General features: G+C 36.4%; 1 protein-coding gene across 7 annotated transcripts in view; it reads right to left on the bottom strand.

Moving 5' to 3' along the window:
- MTMR2 (myotubularin related protein 2) overlaps positions 1 to 16501 on the bottom strand; it is a 105872-nt gene that overhangs the window by 51876 nt on the left and 37495 nt on the right. For 6 of the 7 annotated variants that reach the window (XM_059930551.1, XM_059930554.1, XM_059930548.1 and 3 more), the window contains one exon: positions 16247 to 16352. In XM_059930551.1, the coding sequence (XP_059786534.1) occupies positions 16247 to 16352 (106 nt within the window). Of the gene's footprint in view, positions 1 to 9202; positions 9340 to 16246; positions 16353 to 16501 lie in introns of all 7 variants that reach the window. The other variant, XM_059930549.1, reaches the window with a different exon arrangement.

The raw sequence follows: 16501 nt of genomic DNA, 5'->3' as shown, positions 1-16501 counted from the left end.
AAAGGATAATAATCTAGGACAGAAATATCAGAATCCTGGATTAGTCTGTGGTAGGAGAAATAAAGATGCATATGAAATAGCTTGTTGGAAGAAGTGATCAAATTTGACCCTAGGTTTACAAAAAAAATACAAGCAATTATTGAGTAATACAGGATGCTTTTTACTTGAAGAGAACTGCATTTCAGATATGTCAGTAATGAAAAAAGAAATGCAGATTAAACAAAGAAAGGAGTTAAGGTCAAAACAAGAGGTCAACTCAAAAACACCAGGGTCCTACCTTCCTAAAATGAGAGTAGAGAAACTAAGACAGCAAAGCCAGACTGATTCATTAGGTTTGTCAGCATTCACATGGAACTGTCTTCAGCAGAGAAAAAGTTATATAACCCTCAGATATGAGAGGAAGAGAGAAATTCCCCCCAGAAGAAACCCCCTGGAATACATAAAACACTTCCTCATACTGGACCAAAGTCATGTTACTAAGTGGCTATCCATTCTGTTTCCTATCAGATGTATTAGATGCTGGCCTGCCTCAAGAGCTTTGGCTATATCAATAGATAAGATTATATAAAATCTGCTCTTTACTAGCACTTAATACAATATTTAATCCTTTTCTTAACTATCAAGACAAGTGTATTGATCACATTAAAATCTTACTGGTGGAAAAAAACACACAGGTTGAAATGTATAATTTTTTATTCCTAAAACATAATTCAGTTTTGCTCTCTCCCAACCATGTTTTTTTCCCCCCATTTTCTTCCATGCCCTCTTTATCAAACTATTTTCGAAGTGCTCAGTAACTTTCCATACGACTCTAACCTACCTCCCTTTCTCTCCTTCTCTCTGATCAGGAAATTACTATAAAGGAAATTCAGAAACCTTGTCTATAATAATGATCTGGAAGTTGGCAAGTTTATGGGTCAGTTTTCACATGGAATGTCAGATGACAGAAAGACAGGAAAGAATTTTTCTGAAATCTGCAAAACACTAAATTATAATCACCTGAAAGGGAAAAATGAGTCTGTAGAAGTTATACACTATCTCTCACAGCTTCTTTATGTACTAGAACTGTGAAGAAAAAAATAATGAACTTACTCTTCATTGGATAATTCTATTAAAGAAAATTATTTTACATCAATTTCACTTTATTCTATTTTTATACTTCACTGACAAACCACAAAGTATGCAAATGAATCATACAAACCAAAATCTGAAGAGGACAGACTGGTGTCTGGGATGGATCTTACTGGTTACATATTTGAAAGCACATCCAAATTCAAGCACAAGGAAGCCCGTTCTTTCTATAACACTGCCAAGGACACTGGTTTTCAGCTGAAACCACAATTAGTAAGATATGGATAATATTACATCACCATCAATGATTGAACAACAACAAAAAAAGGGCGAGTATCTACAGAGGAACAGTCTGGAAAGCATCACTTCATGCCATGGGTTGAACTGTGCCCCTCAATAAACATAGGTTGAGGTACTAACTGACAGCACCTTGGAACATGACCTTATTTGGAAACAGGGTCACTGCAGATGTAATTAGTTAAATGAGGATATACTGGATAGGGTGGACCCCTAATCCAATATGACTGTCGTCTATATAAGAAGACATCCCTAGAAGACACAGAGATACCGGGATAATGCCATGTGAAGATGGAGGCAGAGATTGGAGTGATGGATCTACAAGCCAAGGAACACCAAGGATCGTTGGTCCTCCCCAGCAGCTAGAAAAGAGGTATCGAACAGATTCTTCCTCTGAACCCTTAGAAGTAACCAACCCTCTCAACATCTTGATTTTAGATTATGAGAAAGAAAGAAAAATCACTGTTTTTCTATCCTCTACTCTCAACACTTCTGACACCAGATGTGTGGTTTTTTCCACACCAAGTAATTCTCCAATTCTCAGCGGATACCAACGGGGTGTCCTATAACTCAGTTACTACACTATCACCCGTAGTTAGTGCAGACTTCACATTGTAAGGGCTTAGTCCCACAAGACTGCCCCCTACTTCAAGCACCAATCTCAAGTCCCAGGTTGCCAATTGTACTTCTGACCAATCGTTCATAAATCAGGGGTTCCCACAACCCCTTCTTGGGTTCAATAATTTGCTAAAATGGTTCACAAAACTCAGGGAAACACCTTACTTACATTCGCCAGTTTATTATGAAGGACAGAACTCAGAAACAACCAGATGGAAGACCTACGTAGGGCAAGGAATGGGGTATGAGGCTGTGTGGAATTTCCATGCCCTGTCTGGGCATATTACTCTCCCAGAACCTCAAAAGTGTTCACTTATCACTTAGAAAATGACAAAAGTTTTAGGAGCTCTGACCAAGATTTAAGGATGAAGACCAATACATATATATATATTTCTTATTACATACTCCAGAACTGTGAGAGAATAAATTTTTGTTGTTTTAAGCCACCCAGTTTGTGTATTCTGTTACAGCAGCCCTAGGAATGAACACACCTAATATCAAGAAAAATTTTCAAGTTTAAATCTTAAAATGCAAGGTGTTCATAACTGCCAAAACTTGGAAGCAACAGAAAAGTCCTTCAGTGAGTGAATGGATAAACAAACTGTGGTACATCAATACAAAGGAGTATTATTTAGTGATAAGAAGAAATGAGCTATCAAGCCACAAAAAGATATGGAGGAATCTCAAAGGCATACTGCTAAGTAAAAGAAGCCAATCCGGCTATGTATTAGATGATTCCAACTATATGACGTTCTGGAAAAGCAAAACTATGGAGACAGTAAAAAGATCAGTGGTAGTCAGGGGTTCAGGGAGAAGGGGGAGGGACAAATAGGTGGAGTAAAGAGTGCTTTTAGGGTAGTGAAACTACTTTGTATGATACAGTAATGGTGGAAACATGTCATTATACATTTGTCAAAACCCATAGAATGTACCACACAAAGACTGAACCCTAATGTAAACTATGGATTTTAATTAGTATTATTATGTGTCAGTATTGGTTCATCAATTATAACAAATGCACCACACTAATATGTAAATAGGAGAAACTGTGGAGGTTGAGGAGGGGAATAACATAGGGCTGCAACTTTTTTTAAAAAAATAACTTAGAACATTAAAATAACCACAAAAACAACTACCATTGGGACTTCCCTGGTGGCACAGTGGTTAAGAATCTGCCTGCCAATGCAGGGGACACGGGTTCGAGCCCTGGTCCGGGAAGTTCCCACAGGCCGCAGAGCAACTAAGCCTGCGCGCCACAACTACTGAGCCTGTGCTCTAGAGCCCGCGAGCCACAACTACTGAGCCTACGTGCCACAACTACTGAAGCCCGTGCACCTAGAGCCCGTGCTCCGCAACAAGAGAAGCCACCATAATGAGAAGCCCGCACACCGCAACTAGAGAAAGCCCGCACGCAGCAACGAAGACCCAACGCAGCCAAAAATAAATAAATTTTAAAAATTAAAAAAAAACAACACAAACTACCATCTATGACCAATATCATTTCATAAAAGAAAGGAGACTTTTACTTATTTTTTATTTATGGCTGTGTTGGGTCCTCGCCTCTGCGCGAGGGCCCTCCCCACCTGCGGCAAGTGGGGACCACTCCTCACCGCGGCGCGCGGGCCCCCCACGGCCGCGGCCTCCCCCGTTGCGGAGCACAAGCTCCAGATGCGCAGGCTCAGCAATTGTGGCTCACGGGCCCAGCCGCTCCGCGGCACGCGGGATCCTCCCAGACGAGGGCTCAAACCCGTGTCCCCTGCATCGGCAGGCAGACTCCCAACCAATGCGCCACCAGGGAAGCCCCCAAGAAAGGAGACTTTTAAAACCAAGAAGTTAGAATGATATAATCCTGTGATAAAGAACACTTCTTCCCAGTAAAGGATGGCTTATATCAATTTCTGCCAAAAACAAAACAGAAGTAGATAGATAAAATATTATCTCATTACTTTCATTTTACCTCATACACAGAAGATATCATCATGACCTGACCTGGTTAATGCACTGCTTTTAGAAGATCATTATTCATTTACTACTCATAATACCCTGAAAGAGAAGTAGTGTTTTTATTCCCATTTCTAAATGGGGTAATTGACCCTTATAGAAGTTAAGCAACTTTTCCAAGGTGACATATACCTCACAACAGCAGCTGAACTTGAACAGATATATGACTGAACTAAGACTATGACCATGACATAATAGCATCCTACTGTAACTGTACAGCAAGCAAGTGATATGATGGATCAGAGGCTGAGAAAGAGATCACAATCAGAGGTAAAGATATGGGAGTCATCCATAAAGTGACGATAGCTGAAGTTATGAGAAAGAAAGAGCATAAGGAAGACAGGAGTAGGGAGTTTGGGGGTGAGCAAGGGATGAAGGACATATTAGGGTCACCTTGTTTAGCTGAGGAGAGAGGAACAGCAAGTACACAAAGGAGGGGCAGTCTGATAGAAAAGAAGTGAAGCCATAAATTGTCACCAGGTTTGAAACCTGGGTCATCATCTTTGACTCCTCTCTCCCCCAATCTTCAATACTCAGGCAGCTTAAACACATTACGTCCACATAAATATTTTTTCAAACCTGTCCTTTACTGTGCATTGTCATTACCCTAGTGCATGCCCTTTATCAATTTTTACTTGGAATTGTACAAACAGCCTCCAAACATATCTCCTTGTTTTCATTCCACCTGCCTCTCATTAATACCACCTGTTTATGTATCCGCGGCTTCTTCTAGCCCTCCCCCAACAATTCCCAGCAAATGGAAACTTAAACACACTCTTCTCTCCTGAATTTTTTAACCTATCTTGAACATATTTTCATATCCACAAATGAAGATCCATTTCTTCTTTCCAAATACTACATAGTATTCAATTGTAAACACATAATTTATTTAACCATCCCCCTAACCAAAAAACATTTCTATTGTTTCCAGACTTTTGTCATTACAAATGTGAGAATCAGCTTGTCAAGTCTTAACCATATTATTTACAGAATAAGCAAGAATTAAAATCTGAACAATATTGAGCCTTTCTATTAAAAAACAAGGTATGGGGGCTTCCCTGGTGGCGCAGTGGTTGAGAATCTGCCTGCCAATGCAGGGGACACGGGTTCGAGCCCTGGTCTGGGAAGATCCCACATGCCGAGGAGCAACTGGGCCCGTGAGCCACAACTACTGAGCCTGAGCGTCTGGAGCCTCTGCTCCGCAACAAGAGAGGCCGCGATAGTGAGAGGCCCGCGCACCGCGATGAAGAGTGGCCCCCACTCGCCGCAACTGGAGAAAGCCCTCGCACAGAAACAAAGACCCAACACAGCCAAAAATAAAAATAATAAATAAATAATAAATTAAAAAATTTAAAAAAAAAAAACAAGGTATGACTTTCCATTTATTTAAGTATTCTTTTATATTACTCAGCAGAGTTTTAAAGTTTCTTCATATAGTTTCTTCCTGTATCTTAAGTTTATTCCTGGATATTTTATATTTTTAATTGTTATTATAAATAGGACCTTTCCCTTCCTGATATTTGTAAGTATTTTTATCATAGAAAACTGTTGATCCTTACATATCAATTTTGGCTTTTAGTATGCCTTGTAATGTTTTGCTGAAAGTTGGACATGATGCACCAGGTAAAAAGAGCTGAGATAAACAGGCCCCTAATGATGTCGTAGTGAGGTGAGGAGGTGGGAGGGGAAATGTTCTATAGTCCTATGACTGAATCCCATAGTCCTCTGTCTTTCAATGAGCTTGTGCCCCGGCAGTGTGATGTTTACAAATGCTTCTTTGTCCCCCCGGCCCCTCCCACCCCCAGATAGGACAGGTTGGCTAGAGGGTGCTGAAGTCTGTATTTCTCTTCTCCCATGGGGAAGGTTAGAGGAGGCTGGAATTGGGTATTTCCCTTCCCCCAGGTCAGTTAGGCTCTCACAAAGCCCGTAGGCTGGGCTAGTAAAATAGTTTCTTTTGAGGGCAGGCCTTGTTAAGAAGAACAGAATGTTCTCGACATTTTCAAAATAGCTGCTTTTCCCCTCCCTCTGCCAGAAGCAAAAGAGATTTTTCTCAGTCTTCACTGTGAGAACCTGGTAGGGCTCCTATAGGTAAAACTCACAAAACTATGAAGGCCCCCCTAAGACTGGGACCCCCTTGAGCATTTAACTCTCAGACTTGTCCACGCTGACCCGCCAGCAGTTCGTCAATTACAGTTTAAGTTGTCCTGCCCCTTACTAGTTCCAGAGAGTTTCTGCTGACGGGTTTCTGCTCTGCCTGTCTCTCCAATTTGGGAGACAGCCATTTGTCCTGTGATCTCAATTCTCTGATGGATCTAAGAAGAGTTGAATTTCAACTTTTTGGCTTTTTACTTGTTTGTTAGGACAGATGGCTTCCAAGCTTCTTTTTGTAACCAGTCACCTGATTAGTCTTTTGTTTCTAAAAATTTTCATTTGATTTTCTTAACTTCCACGTAAAAAGAATGCTCCTTTTCAGTAATATGCCTCCCATGTACAGTCGTCCCTTGGTATCCACAAGGGATTGGTTCCAGGACCCCCGCTGGATACCAAAATCTGAGGATTCTCAAGGCCCTTTTATAAAATGGTGTAGTATTTGCATATAACTTACGCACATTCTCCCACATACTTTAAATCAATTCTAGATTACTGAAAAAGACTAATAAAATGTAAGTGCTATGTAAATAGTTGCTGGTGAGTGGCAAATTCAAGTTCTGTTTTTTGGAAATTCTGGAAGTTTTTTCCCTAAATATTTTCAATCCGCAGTTAGTTGAATCTGCTGATAAGGAACCTGTGGATTCAAGGGGCAGACTATATTTCTCTAATCTAATTGCATCAGACAGTACTTATAAAGAATGCTAAGTAACACAGGCATGATAGTAGGTACCTCGTCTTGTTCTTTAATGGAACTACTTCTAATGTTTTAATATTAGGCACAGTGCTTAATAAGTATTTACCTATTCCCTTCTAATTAAAAGTTCTAAAAACCTGAAACAGGTTAAATTTGGTCAAATACTCTTTATTAAATGCCTTTTCTGCATATATAAAGATAATTATGTGGAACCCTCTCTGTCTTGTAAAAGAAGTTATATCAGCAGCACTTTTACTATGCTTAGCTTTGAAGTGTGAAACATTCTCTACTCCAGAATCAGGATCATTTTAATAAGTGTTCCACCTAATTAAATATACTTCAGGCACAAACACTTTTCCTTATCTCCTTACTATCAACTGAATATAGTCACTATTATTCCTGTTGCATCATGACTACGTTAAATATACTTTTATGTTTGTCAGTTTTTCCATACATTCTAATTTTTTAATAATCTCTATATATGTTTCTATTATAATTATTTGGCTCTTTTTACTAAAACTCTTAACACAGAGCTTTTATTCTTTTAACCCTTAAAGGGGTTAATAATATCTGCAATATAATCTGCAAATCGCATCAAAATAATTACAAACCCAATAAACATGCTATACAACAGTATAGCATCTAAGACCCTACTTACTATAGCTTAGCCAACTGCTGACATCATGAACTTGTGGTGAGTAGAGTTGAAGAGCTTTTACTGATACCCAATCTTATAACTGTAAAAGTTCTACGTAAAACTTTTAAGGAAGATGTTTTGTGTACCAAATGCTAAGAGTAATGGTGAGAGTAGTAGAGGCACTGGTGAGTTCTATTTTTTCCTTAATCCTATTTCTATTTCCCACAAATTAGTACACTGTATTACTTTTATAATAAAAAAAAACTCTCAAGGTTATTATAGAAGATACAAAATTTTACAAATATGAGTCAGGTAATTTTGGAGAGAAAAGTTTCAGTAAAATGGAAATCATGAGGGTGTGGTCTGAAGTCATTTCTCTATTAAGCATGGAAATGAGACAACTGTGAATATTTTCAAGTGTGATGAAGGCAGTGAATTAGTGACTGTCTCTCTTCCAAATTTTCCTCATATAACTTCAAAGTTTTTTCAACATTGTTCTCTCTCTGATTTTTATCTAAATATCTCCCATCAGAAAAAAAAAGATCGGGCTTCCCTGGTGGCGCAGTGGTTGAGAATCTGCCTGCCAATGCAGGGGACACGGGTTCGAGCCCTGGTCTGGGAAGATCCCACATGCCGCGGAGCGACTAAGCCCGTGAGCCACAATTGCTGAGCCTGCGCGTCTGGAGCCTGTGCTCCGCAACGGGAGAGGCCACGATAGTGAGAGGCCCGCGCACCGCGATGAAGAGTGGCCCCCACTTGCCGCAACTAGAGAAAGCTCTCACACAGAAACGAAGACCCAACACAGCCATAAATAAATAAATAAATAAATAAAATTTAAAAAAAAAAAGAATTTCTTTAAAAAAAAAAAAAAAAAAAAAGAAAAAAGAAAAAAAAAGATCATAATGAGCTAGAAGGGTCAGAGATGGGACTGAGTCTATGATAAATGGGCTGACCATGATTTGTTTCACTGAAGAGCAGAAGTACATTCCAGATGCATGAGTGAGTGATCATGAATGGAAGTGAGAATGAGCACATATTGTGTAAGGGACTAAAAGAAGAATCCCTATCTATCGGGGTGGGATTACACTTGGGGACAGTTGGAAATACAGTGTGATAGTTGTGATGGGATCAATCACAAAGAACCCTGAACGCAAGGCTTAGAAGTCTGCACTCACTACTGTAAGAAACGGGGATCCCCTTGAAGAATTTTTAAACAGGGTATCACATATGAAAGTGATGTCAGAGGAAGATTAGCCTTATGGTAATGCATTAGCTGCATCCGACAAAGACAAGCCTATCAGACATAAGAACTAGGGGACTGTTAACAATGGAAAGTAAAGGGGAAATGAGTATTTTTCAAAATATATGACATTCTGTTAAAAGAGAAAGTAACTTCGTATTTCTCATTCTCTGCAACTGATTTAGTCAAAACATTTTTCCTGGGTACTTTCCCACATTCCAAATATGGAGCTCTAAGGATACAAGACAGGACAACAGATATATCTTATCTGTATATATCTTATAGTATATTTTCTTTTTCTTTCCAGAAAGTTTATTTTTCTTTAAATTCTTGTTTTTGTAAATGCCCTCCAAGTTTTTTCTTTAAGTATGTTTAAATGCAGTAGTACTTTATTTACTTATAATGTAAACTGCTTTAGAATGTTCTGCCCTTTCTGCTCCCAAGGTATACCTTTGTCATAGTACCTATCATATAATATCATGGATTTGCTTACCTCCTTTTCCACTACATGAGTCTAAGCTTCATGCTGGCAGAGGCCATGTCTTACTGGATACTTTCTCCCCGGAACACTCAGGAAATTTCAAGAGAGTGCAGTGAGTTAGTGAATAAATGCACAGATTTTATCGGGAACTATGAATAAAACACAGAATTTCCTTCTTTAGTTTCCCAGATGTAGCTGACAGGTGGTTTCAAGTTTCAGTCAATGAGGAGTGCTCCTCAAACTTTTCCACCAATTAAATACAGCAAATGAGAGGACAAATATTCCCAGTGTCCCAAGGAGCCTTAGTTTGCAACTGGCCACAAGTGTGAAATAGCTTTTAAGTCACATTGATTCAGGCACTATTCTATGCACTAGGGAAATAACCAAGGCTCCTGCCTTTGTAGAGCTTAATTTGAGAGAGGTCAGATGAACAGTAATCAAATAAACAGGAAAAGGTCTTTACCCTTCTAGCACAATAAAACTTTGTTTTTATTTTTTATAAATGAAACTTTTAAAATTTGTTTTTTTATATCTTTTCTTTTAATCTTTTCTTTTATGGTTAATATTTTTGGGTATTATTTTAAAATTCCCTCCTGACAGAAGTCATAAAGATACTGTATTTTCTTTTAAAATTTTAAAATTTTGATTTTCAAGTTTAAGTGCTTAGTTTAACGAATTCAATTTTTGTGTATGTGTGAATTAGGAACCCAACTTTTTTTCCCCCAATATGGCGAACCAAATAGTTCATTCTTCCCCCTTCTCCGAGATGAATACAGAGTTCATATAAATATCAGTCTGTTCTTGAACTTTGCCATGTCTCATTCATCTATTTCTGTTCTAATTACTTTAGCTTTATATTTGACTAAATGAATCCCCCCTCTTCATTTTTCTTCGTAAGTAATCTTGACCTTTTTACCTTTTCATATAAATTTTAGGATCAGCTTGCCAAGTTCTTCAGGATAAACTTGAATCTGGTTTGCAATGATATAGAGCTAACAGACATACTGAAAATATTTGACATTCCCAGGCTTTTGTGTCTACTTACATATTTGAGATAGTTTTAGGCTCTTTAATAAAGTTTTATAACTTTCTCCATGAGGTTGTTACATATCTTTTATTAGACTTTGTAATTTTGTTGCTCTTGTGACTAGAATATCTTTTAAATCACACTGTCTAAACATTTTTGCTAAGGTACAGAAGCATGATTTTTTTTAAATTATCTTGTATCCAGCACCAGTGCTGGTAGTGTACATACAGATTTTTCTTAAGTCTTCTGTATATACAATCATTTATAAATAATAAAAGTTTTGTTTCTTCCTTTCATTTCTTATATTATTTATTCTTTTCCTATTTTACTGGCTAGGACTTCTAGCATAATGTTGAATAAAAGTGGTGATAGAAATCATCATCATGTTTCTAAGTTTAAAGGAAATGCTTCTAACATCTTCCCATTAAGTATGAGGCTTACTGTGGAGTTTTGGTGGGTATCCTTTATTTCACTAAGATGTTCTTTTCAATTCCTAGGCTCTCAAGAGTTGATGTTGGTATGCGGGGTGGTGGTATTAATCATAATAAGTGCTAACTTCAATCAGTTTTTGCTCTGGCTATTGAAATAATTATGTATAATAGACACTGTTCTCTGTTTACCTAACATCTGCTCTATGAGCCTTAACTCATTCCAACTAGATTTGCATACTTACAGAATATGTCAATATTACATTCATGTACACACTCTAGATAAGAAATAATCCTATTATCTCTGACCTCTGGTTCATAAAGAAATATGAACAATATAACACAAATTTTGAAAGGATAATCACACTTGCTTGATTTAAGCCCATTAAATATTTCAAGGGCAGATGGTTAAGAACAAAACCCAAAATATTGTAACTTTTATCTCATATATATTTATGTATATATAAACTATATAAATACATATATATATATATATATATATATTCTGAGACAAACTAGGCCTTCTAAAATAGAGATAAAAAACACAGAATACAATTTCATTTTAATATTTGATTTTGAATTGTAGACAAACATCAGTATAAGCGCCATATCACAGGCATCAACAAAGGAAAGGGGATACTGCGTAGCCTGACTTTTAACTTATCTTTTAATCACCACCATTTAAGGAACATACTTCGCTTAAAGCCCAATGCTATACTAATTACTATTTATACTATTAAATAGTATAAATACTATACTAATTAAAATTTATACTATTTATAAATAGAGTTGTGCATTTGAATTTTAAAATCCTGTATTTCATGGGATTTTAGTCTTCAGTGAGCAAATAAGTCAACCAAACACAAGTCCCCTAGGTTCTTAATTCCACTGTCAAACTTTAAAAATATGTTCTTATTAAAGAAAGTCTGATTTTAAAAATTGCAAATTTATTTTAAAATAATTTATTAAAAATTCTATACGAAAGGATTTTAAGTTTTTTAAATGAAATTAAATAGGCTGCACTACCAAGTGAAGAATAAATGAAGCAAAGAGAAAACACTAATGTCACTGAGGATTCAATTTATCAAGCCTAAGTTTGTGCTCAACTTTTTAGAAATACATCTACTGGATTAAATCTGTATATGACTTTTTCCACAACAAACAAGGCTCACAGGGTGAAAAAGTACCACAAATAGAATTCCACCTGAGTAAATACAAGTTCAAGATATCTAGAATAGTCCACTACCCCCAGTGATTTTCCATTCTGCTTTACTGATGTAGGAGCAAAGAATCTTGCTTGACTAAGAAATTCATAACAGAAACTTTCACAGCTGTTACTCCACTACAACACTATCCTTTCAGGAAAGTGTCACTTCATGGTGCCTACAGCAGAAAACCTATACAATTCGATTTAATATATTTAATGAAGCAGGATTAGCTTTTCAATGCATTGTGTTCTTTACACTTCTATTTAAAAGTTGTTACTAACAGAGCTTCTAAAATGTTGAGGCTCAGGGCAGAGATAAACAGTGAGGCTATGTGGAGAACTCAAAGCCTAGAGGTTAACCAACTTCAAATCATCTGTGAAATGATGTTCAAACTACCATACCAAGCCCCTCATCTCATAAATAGAGCCAAACCATGGTCAAAGAACAACATAGCTGTCTGCAGTTAGTTGCACCTATAATTTACTAGAACACTACCATTTTATAGCCACTAAAGGTATACATAATAAAAGCAAAATATCATCAACTAACAAAATTGAAAAGGGGGAGAGATCAGATATTATTAGAAAAACCATCTTTTATGATTAATTAGAAAAGCAATTCTCACTTATTAAGGAATACTGAAAACTGCTATTTCTACCTCAAAAATGTGTTAAAGTTATTCCTTTTAATTAAGAAAATCGCACTTCACATTTGAAAAAACTTAGCAACAAAATCCTGGGAGAATAGTCTCTCTGGATAATGTGCTGTACAGCAATATGACCAATCTGAGACCAAACATCAATAAAAGGGCAACACCTAGCTGTGTGCCTTTAAGCACATGATTTAATTCAGCTCTTCTGAATATCAGGTTGCTCCCTGTCAAACGGGGTAGTGATATCTGTCTCACAGAATTGTTGTGAAAGTTAAATGAGATAAGCATGTATAAATATTTATCCAGGTAGCACACTACATTTTTTTCAATTCTTAGAAGTATGTTCTTCCTCCACCCTACACATACATTTGAAATCAGGCTGCGTTTTTTAAATGATATTAAATGTTACTCATTCATTTCCCTTCCACAACTGAAAAAAAGACTGTGATTCAGGTAAAGATTGTATCTAATAATCAAGGATATCTTTTAAAATGAGGAAACAGGAAAACAGTCAGCCTAAACATATTAGTTTCCTTTTTTCTCTGTCCTTTCAGGCACTCTACCGTGGAAAGTATGGTTAACCTTTGGTTGCCCAAAACCATCTTCTCCTTAATTTAACATTTAACAATTGTCTCTTCATTTGTCTATTAAAAATTATCTGAGGGCCCCAAGAAGTTGTGAAAGATGCTGAATTGACAAGGCACTAATGGGGACAATTCCTGAAGTCATGGACCTGATGTATAAATTTAACAGATTCCCTTAGTATCCTAGTGCTAAGAGAGTCAGTAATTCAGGACATTTTTGTGTCTAATGTAAAACCTGAAGAGACAACAGCATAAAATAAGACTACTCCAGACAAACTTACATATATGATCACCAGACTCATTATCTCCAAATAGGATGTATGCAAATGATCTTTTGCTTCAGAAGGAGAATAAAAGTACTTTGTTACCTTTTTTTGGGAAGGGAGGGAAGGAGAGAGGAAGGAAGGAAGGGAGGGAGCACGTAGTGCACAGATCTTGGTTTCTAATACCATTCTCCAATAAAAGAAATCTGGCTCCCTGAGAAATGGATGATGATTCTAGGACTGGGGCAGGAAGTATCAAGATGAGCTTGGAGTATCTTGCAGTGACAGAAAGTAAGGAAGAGCTAATAAACAAACAACAAACAAGAAAATCAACAACAACAGCAAAACACCATAATGATGGGAGTATGTCAAAGGGACACAAGATCTGACTGAAAGAAATCCCAATCTGGAGCTGGAACAATTTGAGCAACAAAGTAGTACTGGACTGTAATATATAAAATAAATATCCATAAGTCTATACTGATATAAATAAATGATTGCATAAATCAATAAATGAGGGAGAAGAGACAAATCTCTCATGCAAAAGAAATAAAAGGTGTTCCACTCTAACAATGTAGAGTCTGGGCTCCTTAAGCAGGGACTGTGCATAGTTACTTCCTTTCAAAGAGTACAGTATAAGGATAAGAAGGGGAAAAAAGAGTATCTTATAGTGAAAGAACCTAACACTACCTCAACCAAGGGATTAACGTTAACATCAACAGTGACAAATCATGTTGATAGTATGTACCTTTGATATGATGTGATGAAAATGGCTCCTCACCTCTGTGGTCTTCTTCCCCAAAAGACATAATCCCAGTCTAATAATGGGTAAAACATCAGACATTCTACAAAATATCTGACCAGTGCTCTTCGAAACTAACACGGTCATGAAAAACAAAGAAAGTCTGAAAACCTGTCACAGCCAAGAGGTGCCGTGCCTAAGGAGACATGACTACTAAATGCAATGTGGTATCCTGGATGGACCATGGAACAAAAAGAAGGACATTAGGTAAAAACTAAGGATATGTGAATAAAGCATTGATTTTAGTTAATAATAATGTATCAACATTGGTTCATTAATTTTGACAAACGTACCATACTAATGTAAGATATTAATAATAGGGGAAACTGGATGTCAAGTATCTGGGAACTCTGTAGTATCTCTGCATTTTTTCTGTAAATCTAAACCTGTTCTAAAATTAAAATTTTACCTAATAAAAGTAAGAAATAAGTTATAATATTTAGTCTGCAGATTAACATTATGACCCTTATTTTGTCCCAATGCAAGCCAGTCACTCTTATTATGGTATACATGACATTCTGAGGAAATAAAGGGGGTCTGCACACAGAGAAGCTGACAGTGGAGGCCTCCTTTCAGCATCCTACAATGTACTTCAATTCACATCCATGCCTAGTTAAGTAGTTTAACTAAGCTAACCCTCACAAGAATACACACATAGTTTAACATATTTTAGGCAAGAAACAGCAGGTAAAATATAATATTAATAATATAAGCACAGGTTAGAAATAAAAGCGACATTTCTCCCATTCCTAATGAGTTCTGTATCAGTCACAAGAAGTTAAAAACAATGATGTTTTTAACTAATAAAATCTGACCAGAAGTAGGCCAAAAAATTTCAAAATTATCAAGAGGCCTAGAGGCCTTTAATGTATTTTTATTAATGTAATGACTAAACCAAGGTTAGATACATATATCAAATATGTATTTTTAAATAGTAATATATTAATGAAAGGCAACAGTGGACTTATATCCACTATTATTAATGATAAACCCTGCCCTAAATGTATGCTATGCTTCAAGTTAACAGCTAATGATATTATGAGGCCTTTTTAACCAGCACAACATATATTCAGATTATAAAGATAAATGTTTATCATTTGTAGCAATGTTTAAAGTCCTGCTATACCCAATTTAGTATTTTATGACATTTCACAGGAGATAATGGCAAGTATGCAGAAGCCTTTACACACGCTTCTAACCTGTCTTCTTACATTTGTTGGATTCTGGTTTTGAAAATGAAATACATGAAAAAGATATATTCTCAATATATTCTCAACAGCAAATGACTTCATTAATGAAAACAACGTTTTAGTTAAAATTGTGAAAGTATAACCACTGAGAAGGCAGTCACTTGATCAGAATAAAAAGATTTTGAGGTAAGGTTTAAAGGTTATCACCACATATGAAATTCATTTTCCCCATCATTCATAGACAAGCAGCAGTAGAAAAGCAGATGAATCCAAAAATGTACAAAGTGCTACAGGATTATCACTGATATGGTTAATTTCATAGCAACAAGACCTTTAATAAATAGAGGAATACCTACATACTATAATGAGGTATGTAGCAACTATAGCACAGTATTTAAGTGACTTAGCTCCAGAACTGGACTACATGAGCTGTAATACTGACAAATTTATTAGCTATGAGACCCTAGACATGTTATTTAATCTCTCTCTGAGTTACTGTCATCTGTAGAATGGTAGTAATAATAATTTCTACCTCACAGAATTGCTAAAAGTATTACAAGAGATATTTCATTAGAGCACTTAGAACAATACTTGGCACATGGTAAGTACTCAAAAAATATTAGCTATTATTGGGAGTAAAGCATTATGGGAGTATTCATGAAAATCTTTTATATCACAACAAAATTCATTAATTATCTTAAAGATATCAAACCCAGAGATGAATTACACATTTTTCTTTTACAAATAAATAAGAATGGCCTGTTCTGTGATATTACATAAAGACAGGTCTTTGAGACTCCCATCAGTGTCTCCTTCTTAATTAGTTAAAGGTTATATTGATAGTGTGGACACAAACAGCTAACAGAAAATACTTCACTAGAACTCAGAAAGAGTATACGTACCCTCAAATCAGGAGAAAAGTTCTCTGCAGAAGTTGATATGGAATCCGATGATACAACAGAAGCTGATTTTGTATGCACTGAATTCTCTGAATGAGAAGTGGAAGCACTACAAGATACAAAAGCACAGTGTGTTTGAAAAATGGGCGTGTTAAAAACCAATTTCAGAAATTTTATTAACTATAACTCTATTATTTCTTAAAACTTCCACTGCCAACCAGTCCTACTTTGCCTATTCAATCTTATCTCCAAATACTG

Source organism: Balaenoptera ricei, chromosome 8, assembly GCF_028023285.1.
Source record: "Balaenoptera ricei isolate mBalRic1 chromosome 8, mBalRic1.hap2, whole genome shotgun sequence".
Lineage (NCBI taxonomy): Eukaryota > Metazoa > Chordata > Mammalia > Artiodactyla > Balaenopteridae > Balaenoptera > Balaenoptera ricei.
This window is presented reverse-complemented; position numbering and strand designations above follow the sequence as displayed.